Here is a 23,751-nt window from a genome sequence, read left to right as displayed (position 1 = left end):
TATAGTTTTATAGAACTGTCATTACCATAGACTCACAAGTAATCTGTATACCATCCTAAGAGGTTCTGTGTGTATTTGAATTCGCCCCCTAGGCCCCAATCTAGTAGAAAACAGAGAGTTGAACCCATGATTTAGAGCGAAAATGGACTAGGTATATCTTAAATCGATCCCTTATGCCCTATGTAGTGAACTACTGTTTGGGTGTAAGAAAAGAAGTAAGTAAGAACTGCTTAACTTTTCATTTGATGGTGTTTGATTGATCAGCAGGTTATTTAACAGCAACAGGGGTGTTTTCAAGTACAAATACTTTTTTTACCTTACTTAAGTAGAAATGTTGTTTATCTATACTTTATATATTTTTTCAGATAACTTTTTACTTCTGCTCCTTATTTTCACACAATTATCTGTACTTTCTACTACTTACATTTTAAAAGTAGCCTTGTTACTTTTATTTCATTTCAGCTTGTTTTAATTCTGGCTTCTCTTTTTTCGTTCAAAAAAAATCTCTACATACAATCCCCAATCCCCAATGTACAAGGCCAATTACCCAACCCCCTCATTAGGACTCTCCCATTACTAGTAATGCCCCAACACCAGGAGGATGAGGACTAGCACATGCCTCCTCCAAACTCCACATGCCTCCTCTGAACAACCGCCTCTTTTTGAACTGCTGCTAATGCAGTTTTGCCGAGTAGCCAGTATGCTCAGAGGTTAGTGCAGCGATTCTTTTACATCAGCTCACGGACACCTTGTGCTGAGTGACGTCACCCTTTGGAGTGATGGGGAGAGAGCGCCATCTACCCACCCATAGAGAGCGCAAGGCCAACTGTGCCCCCTCAGGGATCAGGCAGCTGATGATAAGCTACATAAAGGAATCTGAACTAGCGATCGACCAGCTTAGCCCGCTGCCACAATGATCGGAGCCGCAGAGAATTTGATTGTGAATTTGATTGTGGTTGGATGAGAAGTATAAACATATACCATTTCATTACCCTATTGGTTTATGGATCCATCACATCTGAACATTTAACATCACATTCCAGCAAGAACAAAGCAGATGTATGTAGCCATATGAAGATGATCCTTACAGAGAACTCGAGCAAAATGTCCCAACTGAGCATCTTTAATATATTTGCATATATTAGCATCTTTAATATACAAGAATATATGCAGCTAAAACAAGATACCGTGCATCCCAAATTTATCAACAGTGACATTTTAATATAACATTATAATCATTATGGCTTTTAGAAAATGTGTTTTGGGGAGGGAGAAAAGCACTATAGGCCCATGTATAGGCACAGCACTTTGGTAACGTATCTTATAAATGCCTTGTTTTAAGGGGAAGTGATCGAGGGCGCACTGTGAATGATTTGACACACACCCAGGCTGGGCAGATGGCTTGTAGATCCGCGGAGCTGCGGCGCTCCAGACCAGCCTGCTGCCATAAAACCCCCTAAAGAAGAAGAAGCAGCAGCTGAGCTGGGAGCTGCCTGAAGTCTCCCCGCCTGCAGAACATTAACACAAGAGGATGAGCTTCTTATTGTGAGTATTGTGGGCAGGTGTTAGTGCTTTCTTCTGTTGTTAAAATGTCATATTAGACAGATAGTTAGCTTCGTTTGAGTTTGTCTTATTATTGAGTGAAGCGATTAGCGTTAGCAAAACAAGCGGCTGAGCTTCTGCTGCTGGTTAGCTTCGCCTCACTACCCACAGTCCCTGAGCTAGCACAGAGCTAACTAGCTAATATTTACACATTTTTACACACAAATGTTGAGCTATAACTGTCTGTCTGCCTATCTAACGTTATATGTATATCTGCATTGTAATCAGCACTAGAAGAGTTTGGGTTGTTGTATCTTATGTAAAATTTGAGCGCTGTCTTAAATGTAGTTAACGTTATTTCTTTAAGAAACACAACTTTCGTGGTGTAGGTTCAATATACTTACCTACCCTAGTTTAGTTAACTCCTTAACAGGCCAGGATTTTTATAAATTTTTTGCCTGATATTACACACCTAAATCTTGAAGACTTATATTGAAGCATTACATAAAAAGGTTTCATGTTTGATAATAAACGTTACTACAACATTTTTATTTTAATTGTAATAGAAATAATTAAAAACCTGTCAGTATAATGAGTAAAATTTTCCTGAATGCAAATCAATAATATCATGGTCTCCAAACCTTTTAGTTTCGTTGTGGTTATCTAGTTTTAACGTCTATTTCTAAAATTGAGGTTTATTTACTGTCACTTCTCTGAATTGATTAACTAAAGTAGAGAAAAAACAGGCAGCTTCTCTAAGTGTCCTGTAGGTGATTTTCAAAGCCCTCAAATTCTCAGAATGTAAATGTTATTTTACTGCAGAGAAAAAGGGTTTTGTTTCATCTACACCTGTATCCTGTAATTGATTAATTGATTCATGTAAACAAGGTTTGATGTGATTGGCTTTGTTGTAGTGCAGCTGATTAAAGAAGCAGTATGGCCTAAAACACTCTTTATAAGTTCATTGACTGAGTGGGGTTAAGCTCTAGTTGGACATATGCAAATTCAGCTTTAAAACGAATAAACTAATGATTATTTTGGTAGTCGACTAATCTGACAATTATTTTTCTGATTAGTCAACAATTATTTCTCTATACCATATCTCTGCCTTCTATAAGTACGGCTCCTGTTTCTTGCTTTCTTTATCGCTTCCAAACTGTATAAACAGCTGAATGTGGGATTTAAATTCCATTTAAATGTCCAGAACACTCACTCACTCATCGTCAACCGATTTATTCGCGGGGGGCTGGAGCCTATCCCAGGTGGCATCGGGCAGAAGGCAGTTTACACCCTGGACAGGCCGCCAGTCCATCACAAGGGCAGACAAACACAGACACATTCACTCACACCTAGGGGGCAATTTTATCCGATATCCAATTAGTCTGAACGTGACCTCTTTGGACTGTGGGAGGAATCCGGAGCACTCGGAGGAAACCCATGCAGACACAGGGAGAACTTGCTAACTCCACACAGAAAGACCCAGGTCTAAAATGTATTGTCTTTAAACGAATATAATTGCTTTGTAATGCTATTCTATTATGAATAATATTCTTTTATATCGGTGGCATTTACATTGTCTTTAAATGACAATAATATAGTTTTTGCAATGATATATCGTATCTGAAATATTGTTATCGTGACAGGCCTAGATTAATGACATTAAGGTGAAGCTGGGCTGAAACTAAAGGCTTAGTAAAAAGTTCACCTGAGACTGTTGCATATGGCTCCGAAGACAACCACATTGACCATACTTGACTAGACAGATTGAATTTAGCCTTTGCTTTTAACTAAATGCAACAATGCACACCAGTAAATATACAGTTGCCCCTACCGAGCCACCACTGCCCCTACAGTGCCGCCTCCTCAGATTTACTGACTGCCCACCAGTCTGACCAGATACCGATGGATGTTGGACCCCCAGGCTCTCAGGTCTCCTGTCCGGCCAGACTGATGGAAGTTTCTGGAAGTCAGGCTTCTCCATCACCCACCACAGATCAGCTGCTCTGCATCCAGTTTTGCCACCTGCTTTGGAATAGTTATTTACTCTGCTCTACTGATTACATTAACTCTTAACTGTTTTCATTACTTGTGTTGCTATACACCTGGATATGTTAGACCTGTGTAAATGCACAATGACTTAATATTCATTTAAAAGCTGTTTGACCAGTGGTAGGTGTGAGTCTTGGTCCTCCAAAGGTTTTTCCTCCTCCAACTCTGAGGAAGTGTTTTCCTTGCCTCCACACTCATTGGGGGTTCTTTATTATTCATAAAATTAGAATAATAAAATTCTAATTACTAAATGTTTCTAAGTGAACTGTCAGTAGTATTAAAACAAAATGAATTGCATGAGATGGAGCTATTTGAAGCTACATGCTATATGGAAAATTATTTCTGCAATATTTGCAGAATTATTGAGGAAAAATTAATGTTACTGTAAAGTGTAGTGTGCTGTAAAATTGCTGCTTTTTATGTAAAGTCTCATTTGCAACTGTAGGTAAACTCAGTGTGTATTCCACACAGGCACCATCCAGGCTGTTTTGAAAGGACTAGTTGAGAAAACAAGGAGGTGATGTCATCGGCCTTACGTTTTCGATAGGACTTGAGAGGAAGTGCTGGAGAGGAAGCCGTGTAGGATGTGAATAACTCATGACTGCACACTTAAGACATCTCTGATCTTGAGAGGAGAACTTGTTTTTTTTTCTCCTATGGTCAGCAGTTCAAGTTATGATAATTAAAGGAACAGGTCACTGAAATGACCTCAGATTTGAATGTTGGTTTCAATATGCACTTTTCACAGCTTAGTACATAAACTGTCATGTGAAAGAATTGGGACACCCCGTGAGAGCTTGTGGCTGTTTTGACATTGACCTTTAAACATCTGGACAAGGGCAGGACTCGAGAATCATCTGTCTAGAGCACATTGTTACAGAAGTCCTGTTCTTTGTCTGATTTTTTGGCAACGTTTAGTCTTTCTTAGGGTTTCTTCCTTGCACATCGATATTTTGGTTTAATCTCTTTCTGATGGTAGGTTCTGTACTTTAACATCAATTGTGTTGAGAGCTACCTGTAAGTCGTGGGATAACCTTTTAGGATTGTTGGTACTTCTTTATGCACCTTGTGGTCTGTTACTGGGCTAAACGTGCTGAGATAAGTTCAGAACTGTTCATGTTAGCAGTTTTTTTTTTTCTTCAATGATAACTCATTTAGCAGCTAGTAAAATGACTGATTTGTAACTGTTCTGTGATCTTTTAAAATCCCTTCCTAGACTCATCTGCATCTACAACCTTATATCTGAAGCTCTCCGATCTTGTCACAGTGATTTCAAATGTCAAGATGGTCAGGCTCCTCCAAAATCCTCTCTTAACAGTGTTTTAATTATCACCTTATTCTAATTTTAAATAATGTTTAATGATAGTTTGCCAGTGTTTAGTTATATTATCTCCATCTCTCAATTTCTTTTATGAATAAATTAAATTACTAAATGTTTTTAAATATATTTAAAAAGATCATGGTTTCCAGGGGTATCCTAATATTTCACACAACTGAATATGTAAATTAAGCTCTTAAATATCTTGTTTTGAATATATTTACATAGTCAGGCTGATCAACCTTGAACAGATTACCCCACCCATTCATACTGAAGTTATAAAGTATGTTTCAGCTTGAACTGCTGTTTTATTGAAGCATGATACAGGGCCTTCTGATCAAGGATAATTTGCATTAAAGTATTCAGTAATTACCTCTCTCACTCTCTCTCAGTGGAAATCGCTCGTCTAAGACCTTCAAGCCGAAGAAGAACATTCCTGAAGGTTCTCACCAGTATGAGCTGCTGAAGCATGCCGAGGCCACGCTTGGCAGTGGGAACCTGCGGATGGCAGTGATGCTGCCAGACGGGGAGGACCTCAACGAATGGGTCGCTGTCAACAGTAAGAACATCTCCCTACAAAAACACATACAAACAGCCCATTGCATCGCTGTGAGACAATCACTATGATTGATCTACTGACTATTTGTTTTGGGGTAGTCTTTCCAGCTAGTCCAGGATGTTGTACTGGGTAAACCTGGTCAGCCAAAATCTTAATTTGCACAGTTTTAGGTCATTTTTAATTAAATATTTATGTTGTTTATAAGAAGTTGAATCTAATATTATCTTAAGTGTGGCTTCAGACCTTCTATATCAGTGCAGCTAGTGAACAGATGAAAAGTCTTCAATTGAAACACTTTAAAAACAGCTTAAAAAATTAAATAAAATTATGAGAAGATGTTTTCCGCACTGTAACAAGAATCCACAAACTGTATGAGCAAAAACATTTATATACGTTTCCAAAGAAAATATTTATTGTATATTTCTTTTTATAAATCTGTACATTAATTGGATTTGAGAGAGGGGCTGAACAACTAAATGTTTACAGTTCAGTGTAATTTTTTTTTTTTTTTCTGAGCAGGAAGTGTTAATTAACTCAAATACTAATATTAGAATAAATACAAATAACATACATATACAAAAATACAAAAAATAGTATTTTACTGTGTTCATCAAAACATCTAAAGCTCTCCTCGGGGGAGTCTAGTAATATTTATATTTATCGTAACTGCTTGTTTGTACTTGTTTAGTAAATAAGTGTTTAGCTAGGGACTGAATTGGACACATCCACAGTGGTGCTGGCTGGGGGTGTCCAAGAGAAATTTGTTAAAATGGCATACAATGTCTCAACTACTTTCTTAAGAATAAGAAATGGTTACATATATTTTTTACCTTATGTGTTTACATGCATCTGTTCAAATGTCATCTGTTTTTTTTTTTTTTTTTTTTTTTTACAGTATGAACTGTTTTGTTGCTATTTATTATAATATGATTTAGGGGTCTGAAACCTCTGCACAGTATTGTGAATTGAGGGGAGGCATGCAGGCAGTGCTTGTAACAGACAACACTTGAAACTTGTTTTAATGTACATGATTTTAACCAAGGGTACTATTTTTACACTGACATGCTACATGTCATAAGATAGCAGGAACAAGGACCTCATAAGTACTGTCTCATGACTTTTGTCATGTCCTATGGAAGTTAAAAATGCTGCACTGACCTGTGGTCTGTGTGTATTGGGCCTCCTGTATTGAATGTGTATGCGATTTTTGTCAGAATCTGTCATCTGTTTACACAGACAATTTTAGCCAGGTACTGCCAGTCAGGATCATTATCCCTTTGCTGTTCTGTTCACTGTGAGTGGTTATACCATCTGTGATGTACTCCCATAATACACATTGCCTAAACATAAGCTTGCTGGCCAGAGTTCAGCTTCACACATAAGATAACACCTTACAACTTATTCAGGTGTAGGCATTCCCAATCTATCCTCTGAGGTAAAATTTCATTTTCATACTGTTGTCCATTGACATCTGGCGTGTCTGTCTGTGTAAATGGGCCCAATCCTAAACAACCGAATGTCGCTATAAAACAGATTTAACACTTAAACAATGTAGAATCTGAATTTACATCATTTACAACATTTCTGCAGATTTTAAGCAGCTACCAGTGAGATCGGACTGATATAAAATCCCAGCATGCTTTTGTTCCTGCCGCTAATCTGTGTGACTTCCAAGAGTTAACCAATGTTCAGTGAAGCTCCATGCTGAATCTTAAGTAGGCTCCTTTGTCCTGATCTCCACTCCAGTGGCACAGACCTATTTACACAGAGACACTCAGTCCGGAACCAGAAACACTCATTTCCACAACACACACACAGCTGACAGACAGCAGACGACCCCAAGCAACCACACACACACACACACACACACATTCTCTTTTAGATTATTTATATAGGGTTGGTCTCATGAGAGGTGTGGGACAGTTTGGGTGAAACCAGGCTCTTGTTTACTGACTGAGTTTATAATTCTTTGCTATTCCTCTCTCTCTCTCTCTCTCTCTCTCTCTCTGTCTCTGTCTGGTCCTGTTTAACCACAGTAGATTGGAGACCTGGTTTGCATACATGTCATCTGGCTTTTTTATTTTATTTATTTTATATAATTTTATGTAAGGTCATTCAGTTTATTTGTTATAAGTTGGAACTTATTGTCAAATATAGAATAACACATTATGGCCTTTGCGCAGCAATACAACAGAATTCAGCCTCTGTATTTAACCTATTTGTGACTGTGAACACTAGCACTAGCAAATTTGGGAAGTGAGATATAATACAATCAGACCATTTGGATTTGGGGGCCTTGTTCTTCCTGTAGGTTCTAGGGAGTCCAACTCTCCTGTCCATGTATATCCATATATTTTTTTAGAAACCTTTTTGTGTAATTCTGCCTCCCGTCTTTTTCAAAGTATTATTTTTGAGAAAGGGGTTATTCTGTATGGATGGTGATATTCAAAAACACTGCTGGTTACAAGTCAGTTTGGCACTCTGGTGACAAAACACCAACTTCTTAATAAAGAAAACTCTATAGCTCTGACTAATACAACTTTGAAATACTCCCATGTTTCAGTGATTTTTGTGTTGTGTTTTGCATCTCTGCAGCGGTGGACTTCTTTAATCAGATCAACATGCTGTATGGAACCATCACAGACTTCTGCTCTGAGGACAGCTGTCCAGTGATGTCTGCAGGACCCAAGTAAGCATCTGTTTGTATAGAACTAAATAATTTTAAAAATGTTTCGAAAAAATATATATATTTTTTGCATATACCTTAAAATAACTATACTCTATATCGCAAAACTCTGCAATACTTCATGGCATGTGCATTACTAAAGAGGATAAAATGCTCCTTCATAAGCATATAATGTAACTCTGACAACCAATAACCTTCACTGCAAATTTACCCTATTCTTTTAATTAGCGCCACCATGTTGACTAATGAAGCAATCCTTTTTTTAGTCAGACTGAAGGGATGCCTGGAATTGATAATGCGTTAAAATTAAAACTAGACAATGCATCACAGTTGCTCCACCAACTTTAATTGGGAGTATAGCATACCTTTGTTGCTACTCTTGGCTTAGCATACAGTAAAATCCTTCTATAAGGCTTCTTAAATGCAGCTTCTTGTGAGTGTAGGGTGAGGACAGGAGCAAGAAAAAAAAAACTCACATAACGTTGCTTTAAAATGTGGAAATTCTGCTTCATATAGGAACATATATCTCTAGATGCTGTGTTTTCCTAACAGATATGAATATCACTGGGCGGATGGGACCAACATCAAAAAGCCAATCAAGTGCTCAGCTCCAAAATACATAGACTATCTGATGACCTGGGTACAGGACCAGCTGGATGATGAGACTCTGTTTCCTTCCAAAATAGGTGATTTTTTTTTTATAATCTTTTTTTTTTTATAATATCAGTGCAGATTAATATAGATTTAAGGCATTTTGTTAATCTTTTTGATTATTTGTGGCCTTCATTTTGACTGCACTGGTATCACTGAATGCTGCATTATACAAATAGCACTGTAATCAATAACAGTTTCTTCCTTTGTTTTTTCTCCCTGATGTAACAAAACTAGAAAAAAACAGGCAAGCCTAGTGTTGCTGGACCGCCATTACGAGAACTTCCATTTATATTCTAATCTGTGATGAGTCTCCACATTTTTTAATGTCTTGTTGTACTATAATTTTATGATCTATTGATCATTAGAAGTGCTCCAGTATAACCAGGAATAAAATCATTTAATACCACAGTAGTGCTGCCTTGCAAGGCAGGCAGCAAGCGTTTTAGCAATATTAGCACAGTAGGTATGATTGGTGAGGCTGGCAGCCATCGTTAACAATGGCATAACGATTCTGTGCAAAGCCAGCAGCTGCTGCTGTTTACAACTTGCACACATCCAGCAAATATTAAGGCTGTGCTGTAATTGCAGGGCCATTTAAGGCATAACAGCTTATTTCTATTAGCAAGGAAGTAACAAGTCTGCTTTCTCTTTTTTTGTTCCATGACAACTGAATTTATACACATTTATACCACTGTAACACTTATATCATCACACTGTTTCCTATTTCAATAATATTTTAATCAAAGGCACAAGCGCACAAACATAACACAATATTGGCCAAACTAATAATAACCTCATCTCTAGCTCAGTGGAAAATGCCACTATTTGCACTTGCAGGTTTCAACAAAGTTTGTCTGGCACTGTAATCACTAAGTGAAAGCCTGTTCTAGGCAACAATAATAATACAGGCAAATTGTAAGATCAGTAATATGTCTAAACCTGTTGTGCTGTGCTTCATTTTCAACTTCCAGGTGTCCCTTTCCCCAAGAACTTCATGTCAGTTGCGAAGACCATCCTGAAGCGTCTGTTCAGGGTTTATGCCCACATCTATCACCAGCACTTTGACTCCGTCATGCAGCTGCAGGAGGAGGCCCACCTCAACACCTCCTTTAAACACTTTATTTTCTTCGTACAGGTAAAACAGCATTATTTGTATGGTGTACAAGGCACTAAAATGGCACAGAGTGGTTTTGTAGTGGAGGGGTGTTCAATTTATTTATTTAGTTCCATGGGCTGCAGTGAAAGCATCACTGTCATCATGGCATGCTCTCCTCCACCAGTCTTACACACTGCTTAACTTTATTCCACTCTTGGTGCAACGATTCAAGCAGGCCCCTGCCCCCCTCCCAGAGCTGCATATACACAATGTCCAAATGTTTGTTGTCACCCCTTGTAGTGAATGCATTCAACAACTTCTGCTTGCACCCTTTTCTGGCATAGATGTGTAAAAGCACATACTCTGCTTGCCTAGTGCCTGTGGAGAAATATTGCAAATATATTACGACTCTGGTATTAGGCATGGTACTAATTGCTGCTCTAAAGTGTGGCCTGGTGAGGTTTAAAGTCCCCCAGTATTGAGCTGTATAGCGACGGAACTGTGTTCTCTGTAATGATGAATAGATGGTTACTCCTATACTTTTGAGATGATTTGGAAAGTTAGTATTTAGGTGGGTTGTTAATTACCCAACATCCTCTCTCACACTCATCAATGCTCCAGAAAGTAATAGAAGGGTTCTCTGGACAACAGAGAGAGTTACTCCAACCAATGAATGAGCAATTGTCCCAATACCTTTGTTCATATGGCAGAGTTCAGTTTTTTCTTCTCTCTTTTTCAGGAGTTTAACTTGATCGATCGGAAGGAACTTGCACCTCTTCAAGAGCTAATTGAGAAACTGACAACAAAGGACAGATAGATGGAGGAAAGAAGAACAAGTGATCCGTCTTTCACTTTACTGCTCTCCATTATACTCTCTCCCTCTCTTGTCTTTTTCTCTCTCTCTCTCTCTCTCTCTCTTTTACGCTTTGTACAGATGCCCTTCCCTAATTTGTACTTTAGCTCACCTGCTAAGCTGTTGTTAGTAGGGCAGTGGGGAATGCTACACTTGCCAACAAGAAACACGTTAGCATTGTGCTAATGGCTGAAAAGGGAGCTAGCCAGCTGTGTGAATTAGTCACATGGTTTACATGTACTCTAAACTATGGCAAATTATCCTTTTTTTTTACCAGTTGAAACTGTTGGAAGGATACTTGATGCCAGTTTGCAGTTGTTTTTGATTCTTTGTTCTTCAGAAATTTCCTTTAGTTTTTAGATTTGTGTGGATCTCCACCTTGTGGTGGTGGCTCATTGTTGCTACAACATATCCAAAAGCTGGCAGTGAGGCTGCACAGTGTTGGTCCACTAAATAGCCCCCACATCCCTCTTTCTTTCTTCAGAGGGGTTCTGGGTTATCAATGCAAGTGAAGCTGACAGCAGAAGGATGGCATACAGATAAATATAGAAAGTCTATTTTCCTATGCAATTATTCTAGATGTTTTGCATCAGTTCTTAACACTCAACACTATTTGTTATTAATAGACGATATTTTACTCCCTTCTTTTGCTTTAGAAGTCAATACACTCCATTTAGAAAAACAGAAAACTGAAATTTATCTAATGCTGATTGACTGAACATATGCTGAATATATGCTGTTTTTCCTTAAATATAAGAGTTTTATTGTTGTCGTATTAGCAAGCACAGATTTTCACTGTTCTATTAGTTGTGTTCCACATAATAGTTGAATTTGAACTTTTGTGTAGGAAGAGCAACTCGCTGTATTTCACAGTTTACATTAATGTACATCTTCTAATCAAGCAAACTAACTCAGGAACCTTGGGGCAGTTTAGTAAGGCAGTCAGTGATTGGATAAGAAGGCCTCTCCTGTTTTGCATAATTAAATGCTTTAGATGTATACAGACATTTATGGCACATTTCCAAAGCATAGTACCTACACTACTGGACTAATATCTGGTTTATTTTCCTTTACTACAGCTGCCCCTCTGAAAGCTGGTATCTGGTGATGCCAAAAAATGACACTATAACAATGAAGAATGCTGAAGGGATTGTTTTCTAGATTCTTGGTCTGTGGTTTTTTGCGTCACATAGAGCAAATAGACATTAACAAACATTTTTGGTGATCGGATCATTAATTGCTTGTCTGCATAAAAGCCGGGGCTAAACACCCCCCCAAGTCACAGAGCGATTAACCATTATTATCTCATCCACATGTAATACAAGTGTGAATGCATTTTCTGTGATCAGATTCTTTCAGGCAAGCAGAAATGCGTACAATAAGTAATATTATAAATACTGAACGTACTGTAAGTAATTATTACTGTGGCTCTTGACTTCTCTCTCCCATGCTCCCTCTCGTGTGCACCAATAGATGAGAGCTGTAAACTGAGTTCCCTTGTGGTTTAAATCATCCATCGCAAAACTAATTAGAGGGAGGGAATTGTATTAAAATTGTTCAGAGAATTCTGGTGGGGAATGGAAAAAGACATTTTACAGAGTTTTATGCCTCAAATAATTTCTGAAAATGACAATTCTGAGAAACAAATACCTTTTTATCAAGATCCCTATCTGATAACTTTGTATATGTAAAATATTAATACAATATGTTGTATTAATAAAGCAAAACATAAAGACATTCTATTGCCTATTTTGGTTGTGGCAGAGAATGACCGTGATAAACATGTAATTTAATACAATACAATAAATACAATGTTTAGGTTTTCATCCATTAACTAAAATGGTACAACCTGACCTCTTCATGGATTGGCTTTTTTTCTGTGTTCAAGTCCAGTGCATCACAATATAACGAGTATAATGAGATACACGTTATGATCAGCAAAAGTTGATGCTATGTATGCTTTTTAAGTATGCAAATCTTCACCAACCAGGTTCCAGTTAAAATACATTTCTGGTGGAGGGATACATGCAGAGATGCGCTGCAAACTAGTCCTCCCAATAAACTGAATTTGTTCAGATTTTCACCTGTTTCACCACCACTATCATCATTTCATACACATCACAGAAAACGTGTGTAGGTTCACTGGTGGGTTTGGATAGTAAATCCAGTTGGTCAGATTCTCTACAGTGAACCATTTCAGGCCAAACCCAACTCAGAATGTGTGTTTATATCTCAACCACTGAATTGTTTCTTAAATTTGGAAAAGTTGGTGGCATTCTCTTTTAAGCAGTGACAGGCCTGTTTACTGAAAAGGCACATTGATTTTGCATTTAAAATGTTAAATGCTTAATCAGCCCCTGTGTAGTTAGTTTTGTAAGACTGGCCTTGACGTTTCTAAATGGTGGTGATTTTAGGAGGATGTGAAAGTGTGGTGTGTTTTTATCTCTCCTAGTTTCTTATTCTTTCACCTTTTCTGATCTCTAGATTTTTATGTGTCATAGAATAGAGGCACACTCCTTCACTTTACATAGCGTTTTGGCTTGATCTTTAGTTCTTTCCTTTGTTTAATCTATAATTTTGAATTATTTAACTCTAATAGTTCTTTTTGTTTAGTGTTTTTTTTTGTCAGAGAAACTAATTACAGCAAGTGTGCCAACTGTAAAATGTTATTGGAGACTTTTAAATATTTATATGAATAGAAATGTTTGCCACTGAGACAGATAGATTATATTTTCCCTGGATTGTATAATATAATATTTAGGGCAGTTTTGTTTTTGATTAGATCTGAACAATATGTACAGCTGCGGCAGCTGGAATGAGCATTTTACAGAATATGTACTGATGATTGTTTTACAGTAATAAATGCTGTATATTATCAAGTAAAATTATGGTTTATGATTTATTTTTCTTCTTTTATTATTATGTACAAACACATCATATTCATGCACTCAACAAAAACAAATTTGGTTGTGTCAGATTGCAGTGCTATTCAGAAGGAAGATAAAGAGTGGTGCCTTTTAAACTTTTTTTTTTTTTTTAATTTAGACTCATATTGATTTTACACATACAGAAGTAGTGTGTTGGCATGGTTCTAGCAGATTGTGCAGTAAAAGTGGAATGCTAATAGTGTGTCTAATACATTTTTTTTTCAATATGGGATAGGCCTGGCAAAGAGGATAGGCCATCGCATAGCACCTCTGTCCTCAGGCAAGCTTAGCAGCAGTATGCGGACGAGTATTGTCCTGTTGGAATAGTGCACGGGAGTGTGTTCAGAAAAGGTAGAGCCACTGGTTGAAGGGCCTCGCTAACCTCATTAGCTTTGTGCTGTTAAAGTGAATGTAATAAAAACCAAAGGTAATCTTTACATACTAAACATACTAAATGTGTATGAGTCAGTATCAATATAACATCCACAGCACATTTTTTTAAATTTCATACAAACAATATGTAACATAATATTACAAATGTAAAGTAATGTTAATCTCCACTTTAAAGCATATTTTGTACGTTGTTTTGTCTTTTTTGTTTTTTTGCAACTCTAGGTCAGCTATGTTTTCGTTTAATGCTTATTGCCCAGTTTGCCATTACAAAGAGAAAAAAATACAGTACCAGTCAAAAGTTTGGAAAAACATCTCATTCTGTTTTTTTTTTTTTTCTTTTTTTCTTTTTAAAATTATTTTATATATTGCAAAATTTTATATTGAAGACACTTAATCTACACAGAACACGTAAAATTATTTTGTAAACAAAATCAAACCCGAATATGTTTTATAGATATGAGGACCGATCTGCACACTCTTGTTTTTTTTTTGTTTGTTTTTTTTTATTAATTGTCTTAATGAGGTAAAAGTCATCAAAAGCTCCAGCTCATCCCAAATCACAATCTCAGTTGGGTTAAGATCAGGGTATTGTGGAGAACAAACAGTTTTTTGTTTAGGATGCAAGTCCACATGTGTCCCTTTTATTGTTATTTATATATATATAATTTTATTTATTTATTGTTATTTATCTTTTAATATTAATCTACAATAACGTCATTAAATTAAATAAAGAAAAACATTGAATGAGACGAGGTGTGTCCAAACTTTTGACTGGTACTGTATACACACAAGGTGAAATAAGTGTTAAGGTGGAAAGCTTTGGTTTCTGTGTTTGCTGAGGTGTTATAAATATGATACATTTTCAAAATATTTTTGGGGTTGTTTTAGGATTAAATGTCTGAGTGTTTTGATAAAGACCCGTATTTGTAAGGTTTACTAGTTTTACTGGTTTACCCATTAGTTCCTCTTTTTTGTGTCTACCGCTGACCAATGGACAGCCTCCGCCTGACCGTCCCCCTCGTTCATTGGCTGAGTTGGTTTATGGCTCCGCCCTGCAGCGCTTTCCGCCAAAAACTGAACCGCGCTTTGTACAGTGTGTACAGTAGCTATCCGGTTATCAGTCGGAGCTCAGAGCGGCACCTTTACCGAGCTTCTCCAGGTTTAAACATGGTTCCGACCCCCAAACGAGCCTGTCCCAGCCCTCTGAACGACAGCATGGAGAAGAGGATTAAACGCATCTCTATCGAGGGTAATATCGGTGAGTAAAACACCGGGAGAGGAGCGCGGGACCGCGGCGGAAATATGATAACCTGCCACTGTAGCGGATAACGATACATAACTGTTACTAACCAACACAACGCTAAATTTCTGTTTATTTCAGACTGAATTTAAGCTAATAAAGTACAAATCTACCCAATTTAAGGTTTAAGTGACAGGAAATGACGGACAGCTGGTAAATTATAGTCTTATCAGAGAAGAGAGAGCGGAATTACCGCCTTAATATTCAGTTCTGCTCTTTCCCTCCGTTTTAGACGAGTTACCTTAAATACTGCTGTACAAACTAGCTAAATAACAAAACTACGTAACGTTTATATAATCCCTGTTTGAGACTTTAGTTAATTTGTTACATTCAAACACTTTAGTGCTTATTGTAGAGTTATATTCATAAAACTAACCCTGTAGCTAGTGCTTGAATGATTCAGGAGGGTCACAAATCTAGTTAATAAAAAAATGTAACGTTAACTTAACGTTAAAAAAACATTTTTTCTGTAACTTACTAGGTTAGCTAAAGATAGCTTGCTATCTGCACTGTTATGTGAGCTATGAAGTTTAAATATTACATTGTAATATATGTCTGTATTGTACTTTATATTAAACTTTCATTGGACGTTTTTATAAGTATGTATCATGTACTCATGTAATACAACACAGCTAGCTGCCTACATTCCCTCACTCCGGAATACGCAGAAAGTGAACTACACAGTGTTTCTTTTTGTTTAACATTTTGAACACTAGGTTTTTAAATATGTTTAAATTAAAATAAAGAGAAATTGCTATTAAGTATTGATATACAGCTAGTTGTATGTAGTTTTTTGAAGTCCCCGAAGTAAACTATATTTTAAGTTCAGTAAAACTGAAAATAGTTCTGAAAATAGAACAAATTTGGGCTAATGTTCAGGGTTTAAGGAGTTAATGTTTCTGAACGATAATATAGTAAGGGACCGTCTAAAAAGTGTGCAGCGAGATCAGAGTGAATATCAAGAGCATGTAAAAAGAACACAAAAATAGAAATAGCAGACAGAATAATAAAAATACAAAGTAATACGTGTAGGAGTGGAATAAGTTCATTTGAGTGTGCGTTATGTATACTTGACACCAGGGTATCTATTTATGTCATTATGATACATGTGAAAGTGCGAGTGCTTAAACCTGTAAGTTGTTTGTGTTTTCTTTTGATACAATATTTTCAAAATACGTAATAAAACAATGAAAAAACACTCCAGACCCCAAATGTCCATTTCATGCACATTTAAAATTCTGTATCATCTTTTAGAAGCTTTATACACATTTACAACAAGAATTTGTTAAATTTGAAGAGAAGCTGTAAAATATGTATTTATTTATTCCACAAGTATATAATAATATATTTTATAATCTAGGAATTGATAAGTGTTATGTGTTTGTGTTTATATAATCAACATTATCCATCTAATTTCAAGCAGTAAGGGCTTATATAGGGCCTGATAATTTCAGATGTTTCGTTCGTCAACATTTTCTGTTTATGTTAGACGGTCCCTAACTTTATTTATAACGACTGCGGTGAGAGTTTTATCCTGATGGTACCTTGGCGGATTTACAGGTGCTGTTGATATTGAGTGTTGTAGTGTATTGTAATTCATTGTTGTTTATTTGTTGTTTATTTGTTGTGCTCAGCTGCGGGTAAATCCACTTTTGTCCGGGCTCTGCAGGAACATGATAAAGCGTGGGAGGTAGTACCGGAACCCATCGCCAGGTGGTGCAATGTACAAACTCAGCACAGCGACTTTGAGGTAAATATTCCCTCATGCCTCCTCTTTATTATATTATAAATAATTAAATACATGTCTGTAAATAGATTACTCAACCACCATAAATGTATAAAACTTTACTAAAAAATGCATATTTTAGCAATGTTTACTTTATAATATTTATTTAAAATGCAATTTTAACTAAATATTTGTGGAGTTTATCCTATATCATTATATTATAAGTAGATTGTATTTAATGTAAGTAAGGCACTATTGTATCTACTTTGTATACAGTACCAGTCAAATGTTTTGACACACATTTTCATTAATATTTGTTATTTTTTTGTATTATTTTAATATTAAATACTTAAAAACTAAGAAGGAACACATGAAGTTATTGTATTTTTCACACTATAAGGCGCACTTAAAATCCTTAAATTTTCCCAAAAATCGTCAGTGTGCCTTATGTGTGAATTTGATCACTCAGATTTTAAGGAGCAGTTAAGACACTTCTCCATATTGCAGCGTTATTTGGTAGTTTCAGTTTAGCTCTCCAGTACAGGGGCTGGAGTAGCATTAGCCGCTAAAATGTATTAGGGGTGGGCGATATGGCCCTAAAATATAATCACGATATGCCATGGTATTCTCGCGATAACTATACTCTTGCCGATGTGACAAAACACTTTTAAAATAATATTTCAAAAATACACTATACACTGCAAGAAAATAACAAAAATATGATCCAGAATGTCATGATGCTAAAAATAATGCACACCAAATATCTCTATATATCCAGGATTAAAGTAAAATAAATTATACTGGACAGATATAATCTGTCTCTAGTAATATAATACAGGAAATTGACAAATCCTGCCCCTAACAGCTGGGGTTATGCATAGGGCTCAGCCAGGAACTACTACTCACTCAACTAACAACAATAGCAAAACCACCACAATCTGATACTGGCTCGACAAGAGTCCAGAAGCACAGCCTAACACTATGTTCATGGTCCATTGCCTCAACTGCCAAGTAACAGACCTACCAAAAAATAACCTATGAACAAACAGAATCCCTCCTTAATCTAAGCTCACTTCCTTTAACTATGGCAACAACACACTTACCTAAGCACAATCACACACAATAAATCACATTTTAAGTTGCGTGAGCAGAACACAGCAACCACTACCATCCGATACTGGCTCGACAAGAATCCAGAAGCATAGCGAACTATGTTCATGGTCCGTGCCTCAACTGCCAAGTACTCAGACGTCTACAAAAACTCATGAGACAAATTATTACAAGAGCAGGACCACACCAATCCCCTTCATCCAAACTCTAACACCAACTTCAGTGCAATATAATGGGAGATATATAATGGGAAATGGGATGGGTGATATGGCACAAAATTTTAGGATATAATATCGTTCACGATATTTAAAAAATATCAGATAACAAACCAACTCAAACTCATAAATAAATATAAATAAATAAATATATGTCTGCTGTATCGGTAGTGTATCATTTTATTTTTACTGTGCTGTACAATCAGGTACATCATTTAACATTTAGCTTTCAATGTGTTTGTGTTCAGGAGCTGACCACCTCTCAGAAGAGCGGGGGTAACGTGCTGCAGATGATGTATGAGAAGCCGGAGCGATGGGCCTACACGTTTCAGAGCTACGCCTGTATGAGCCGTGTGCGTGCTCAGATCAACTCCGCCAATGGCAAACTGAGGGAAGCTGAAAATCCTGTGCAGTTCTTCGAGCGATCGGTCTACAGCGACAGGTGTGTGTGGCTCAATTTTACATTTTAAGTATTTTATTATTAAATTATTATTAATATTACAGTCTTGGCCTAAAGATTAAAATAACAGGGTTTACTATTTAGTTTATTGTGATTAATGGCTATACAATATGATTTGTACATTTTAGGAAAACTCATTATAAAACACACTATTAAATTGTGTGTGTGTGTGTGTGTGCTTGTATGTGCTTACTGCAGGTATATTTTCGCTGCAAATCTGTATGAGAGCGAATGTGTGAATGAGACTGAGTGGGCTGTTTACCAGGACTGGCACAGTTGGCTGCATAAACAGTTTGGCAAACACATTGAACTGGATGGCATCATCTACCTACGGGCAGCCCCAGAGGTACACCCACAAACACACATACACACAAAACAGTATAGCCTTGTGGGGAAAGCTTCTACCACCTACCAGTTTATACATGTTTTTTAAACCAAGATTAGGCTTTAATGTAGAAATGGCAGCAATAATGCAAATGTTTAGATGGTCTCTAACTACCAAACGTCCACAGAGGAAATCACAGTGATAGAATAACTGATGGAGTAAGATATTTGCACAGCTTCAACACCAGAAAACTACATGTAAATGTTTGTGTGGTGTTTGCAATTTTGCTCTTTATAACTGGATTATTACACTTGTGTCCAAAGGAAAGATGACGGAACACAATGACAACAATGTTTACTGAATTGTTGTGTTTATTACTTTGTTTGATTAGATAGTTTAAGTTAAAGGGAGCATGTCAAACTGATCAGATCATTAAATTTGCTCTTATTATTATTTTTGTTTGGGTTATTACATCATATCACATCTAGACACATCCTTAACATTGTTCACAGAGTTGGTCATTTTCAGACACTCCCTAAATCCTTAAATTCCTGTATTCAATATTATCTTTAATGAAGTCACAAAACAATTTGTTAATTTTCTCAGTGTAGTAATTTCTTTAAAATTATAATACATAGAAGATTGAATTATAAATAAAGATGGAAAATATAAATGAAGTGATTGTGTGTTATGCCAGAGATGTATGGAGCGGCTGCGTGTGAGGGGCAGAGAGGAGGAGCAGGGGATTCCTCTGGAGTATCTGGAGAAACTCCACTACAAACATGAGTGCTGGCTGCAGCACAGAAACATGAGGTACACACTTGCACGTGGGCACACACAAACACACACACACACACACACAGGAGCAGGAACTAGTAATACTGTGGGCGTTTACAATGTAGATTGAGGACTTTCAAATGCCCATATAACTCCAGAAACAGAATGTCTCATTTATCTGGCACCCACTATCAGGCCTTACAGTGAGCACACTGTCCAGTGTTCAGCTTCACTCACAAGATAACATATCACACAGGTGTGGCATTCCAAACACCTTCTCTGAGGTAAAAAAAAAAATAAAAATTCAGTTTATGAAGTTTAGAAAAATGGTTTTCTGAATCCTACCAGTAGTTTTTTTAAAAATGTATTATATTTAGCTATTTGCATTTTTCAGCATTGCAATTGCCCTGTTCTATGATTCTATACAACTCTATTGCCTTTACTAAAGAACTCTAATTTTATACTTCATAAAAATCTAAGATACTTACTGTACACTTATAGAACAAGTGCATACACACCTAACCCATCAAACACACACACATTTAGAAATTGTAAATGTTCAGAACTAGTTCAGTTTTTAATGTTGTTTTGATGTGTGTGTGTGTGTGTGGGTGTGCAGCATGGAGTTTGATTACCTGAATGAAGTCCCCATCCTCACTCTGGACGTTAACGATGACTTCAGAGGAGATAGTATCAAATGCGCCAACATGATTGAAAAGGTAACACCACTTGTGAATCTCTCTCTCTCTCTCTCTCTCTCTCTCTCTCTCTCTCTCTCTTTCTCTCTTTCTTTCTGTTCCTCTCCTGTCATGAATGAATAACAAGCGTGACCAGATGAAAAGATGTGTGTGTAAATCAGTCTGTGGGTGGCAGGGTGTGTGTGTGTCTGTTTGGGTGGGATGTGTGTGTGTGTGTGTGTGTGTATTTATGACAGACAGTCTGTTCTTAATGAGGCTGAACTGAATGTAACTGATTTACTGATGAAGGCAAAACAGAGGAGCTATTTAGCCAACACACACACTCTCACACACACACTCACACACACACACACACTCACACTCTCTCACACACACTCACTCACTCTTTCTTTCTTTCTTTCTTTATTCTGACTTTTTTTCTACTTGTCTCTTTCAGTCACTTTTTATTTCTCTTTCTTTGTCTTAATCTCTGTTTCTCACAGTTGTTTTTTGTTTATTTTCTGCAGGTGAAAGAGTTTCTGAGCACTTTATGAGTTTCACGTATTACACCTGTGTGTAATGCGTGTGTGTGTGTGTGTGTTCTGTGTACATGACATTTTGCGCTTAATGTATTTTTTAAATTGTATTTTATGTATTTGCTTTATTAAATAAACATTGATTTAATCTACAGTTGGAGAAATGTGTTTGTCCAATGTGTTTGATAAAAAAAAAAAAATAATAAAATGCCACAAAATATTTACATTATATTGTCATACAGTCAGAGATCACCTAGTATCCCCTCTTTAGATAGAAAACATGGCTTGGCTGATTAAATCTAAAAGGTCAGTGGTCTTTTATATTTTTCTGATGTATTTAAGGGAGACAATGTTCACACAGACAATTCTAGACAGACATCACTTGTCACAGTGTCTGCTAATGCATTGTATTCCCGGTACACTAATGACACTGTGGATCAAGGATTGTTAAATGCCTACACATCTTCAGAAATAGAATGCCAAATCCACCTGTCACCAACATTCAGGCCTCACTTGGCCTCTCACAATTTAAGGAACAATCAGTAATAAATGCAAGTGAGGCATGAAATGTCTACAGGAGTCCAATTTCCAAACACTGGATAGAGTTTTCTGCCTCAACTCGCACGCAGGTTGCGAAATTGACACACAGTGGCAAGTGACGACGATTAAATAAATCAGTGAATATATACTTGAGTGTCCACATGCCCGTCTCTACTACACTAGTGGTGGTGATAAAATACCCAGCAATGGTTTGCAACCTTCACTGAAGCTCAATGATTACCTGTTCAGCAGAAAAACAGTCATTTCCTTGGCTGCAGCAAAGTGTTAGTCTGCGATTGCATATATCTGGCAACCCTGAGTGTGGAAATGGGACTGGTGTTTACTTAATATCTGATGAAACATAAATATAATACTTAATAGTCCTTTAACATCTCCTTTCCATGAGTACAATAGACAGTGTTCAGCCCCACTCACAAGATAACACCTCACAACTTATACAAGTGTGGGCATTTCAGAGCCATCCCCTAAAGTAACACTTAATTATCAGTTTATAGAGTACTATACCCTGACTTCTGGTAAGTGCAGATTAATCAAATCTCGAAAACTGAAAAAAAAAAAAAAATTGAAATGTATAGCTGCGCTTCATTATGGACATCTGTAACTCTGGGGCTACAGTATAAAATGAGCTAAACTGGCACACACAGACATGTAGGTTAACAAGCTCTATTCCAGTAAATAATACATAAACTGTCTTGAGGCCTGATGAGTTTTTACTCTTTTTCCTACCTTAAGGAGTGTTTATGTTAGAGACAGACAACATTTACCTTTAGCCCACAGTGTTTGCAGTCAGTTGTTTGTCAAACATTGTGGTTCATCTGTGGCGGTATAAGCAGCTGTATGTTAGGACTCTGATCTGAAGACTTTCCTGCTGGCTGTATACTGAAATTGGTCCAAATTCTGACAGTACACATACTCTAACCTAATTAAACTCTAATGCTTCTCTAGGGCCCCCGTTCTTCTTGCAAATACACAATGACATCAGTACACATCTGTACAAGTCTGATTGTACTTGCACTTAGCAAATATGTGATTAGCAAATATCTGATATCTTTTGGTTTCTGGCTGTCCAGACTATGAACAGTAATCTGGATACAATCTGGATACAATCTAGAAACGCCATCAATTGGATTCCATTTGCTCTCTATCTGTACAGACTATCAACAATCAATCTGAATACAGTCTAGATATGCTGGAAACAAATTTTATGTCTGTACAGTCAGATATGTTTACGGATACAATATAGATATGTCATTAACTGGATTTGGTTTTTGCCTTTCCAGACTCACAAGAATTAATCTGGATACAGTCTAGACAAAATCTGGGCATTGTATGGCCGGACGTAGATCAAATTGAGATCAATCTGTTGGTCTGGCCCTCCAAAACAGTCTCAGATTATTATGTGATTAAAATTAATTGCCCACACCTGATGTAGCAATACCAAAAATTGGATTCCATTTGGTTTCTGACTGTCCAGACTTTCAAAAATCAATCGGGAATAAAATAGATATGCCAAAATCAGATTTCATTCGGGTTTGGTGGTTTTTGTCTGTCTGGATAATGACAATCAACCTGGATCCAATCTAGATGTACCAAATCATTTGTTTTTGACAGTCCAGACTGTATCTAAAAAAAATTAGATACAATATACAGCTTTGACAAAAATGATACTTAAAAATGATGAGTTTATCAAATTGAAAACCTCTGGAATATAATCCAGAGGTAGATGGATCATCACAAGCAATCAAATCAAGTCGAACTGCTTGAATTTTTGCACCAGGAGTGGCGTAAAGTTATCAAAAAGCAGTGTGTAAGACTGATGGAAGAGAACATGCCAAGATGCATGAAAACTGAGATTAAAAAACAGGGGTATTCCATCAAATATTGATTTCTGAACTCTTAAAACTTTATGAATATGAAATTCTTTTTTTTGCATTATTTGAGGTCTAAAAGCTCTGCATCTTGTTTGTTGTTTCAGCCACGTTTAATT

At 36.8% G+C, this 23,751-nt stretch overlaps 3 protein-coding genes across 11 annotated transcripts in view; 2 read left to right on the top strand and 1 right to left on the bottom strand.

Annotated features, from left to right (window-relative positions):
- rpl35 (ribosomal protein L35) overlaps positions 1-23,751 on the bottom strand; it is a 657,733-nt gene that overhangs the window by 55,481 nt on the left and 578,501 nt on the right. The gene's annotated exons all lie outside the window — the stretch shown is intronic.
- mob1bb (MOB kinase activator 1Bb) lies at positions 1,430-13,642 on the top strand. 2 transcript variants are annotated; one of them, XM_049466271.1, is made up of 7 exons: positions 1,438-1,545; positions 4,063-4,177; positions 5,302-5,468; positions 8,064-8,157; positions 8,707-8,840; positions 9,780-9,943; positions 10,644-13,642. In XM_049466271.1, the coding sequence occupies exons 3-7, from the start codon at positions 5,414-5,416 to the stop codon at positions 10,719-10,721; spliced, it is 525 nt and encodes a 174-aa protein (XP_049322228.1). In that variant the 5' UTR covers positions 1,438-1,545; positions 4,063-4,177; positions 5,302-5,413; the 3' UTR covers positions 10,722-13,642. The 2 variants fall into 2 exon arrangements, with proteins under 2 accessions (XP_007234040.1, XP_049322228.1); XM_007233978.4 differs by lacking the exon at positions 4,063-4,177 and having other exon boundaries at positions 1,430-1,545.
- dck (deoxycytidine kinase) lies at positions 15,053-21,367 on the top strand. The gene is made up of 7 exons (XM_007233977.4): positions 15,053-15,335; positions 17,012-17,127; positions 18,677-18,870; positions 19,087-19,234; positions 19,911-20,026; positions 20,610-20,709; positions 21,195-21,367. The coding sequence occupies exons 1-7, from the start codon at positions 15,068-15,070 to the stop codon at positions 21,219-21,221; spliced, it is 969 nt and encodes a 322-aa protein (XP_007234039.2). The 5' UTR covers positions 15,053-15,067; the 3' UTR covers positions 21,222-21,367.

This window comes from Astyanax mexicanus, chromosome 17 (assembly GCF_023375975.1).
Source record: "Astyanax mexicanus isolate ESR-SI-001 chromosome 17, AstMex3_surface, whole genome shotgun sequence".
NCBI classification, from domain to species: Eukaryota; Metazoa; Chordata; class Actinopteri; order Characiformes; family Acestrorhamphidae; genus Astyanax; species Astyanax mexicanus.
Note: the sequence above shows the minus strand (reverse complement) of the source record. Positions and strands in the feature narration are given on the sequence as shown.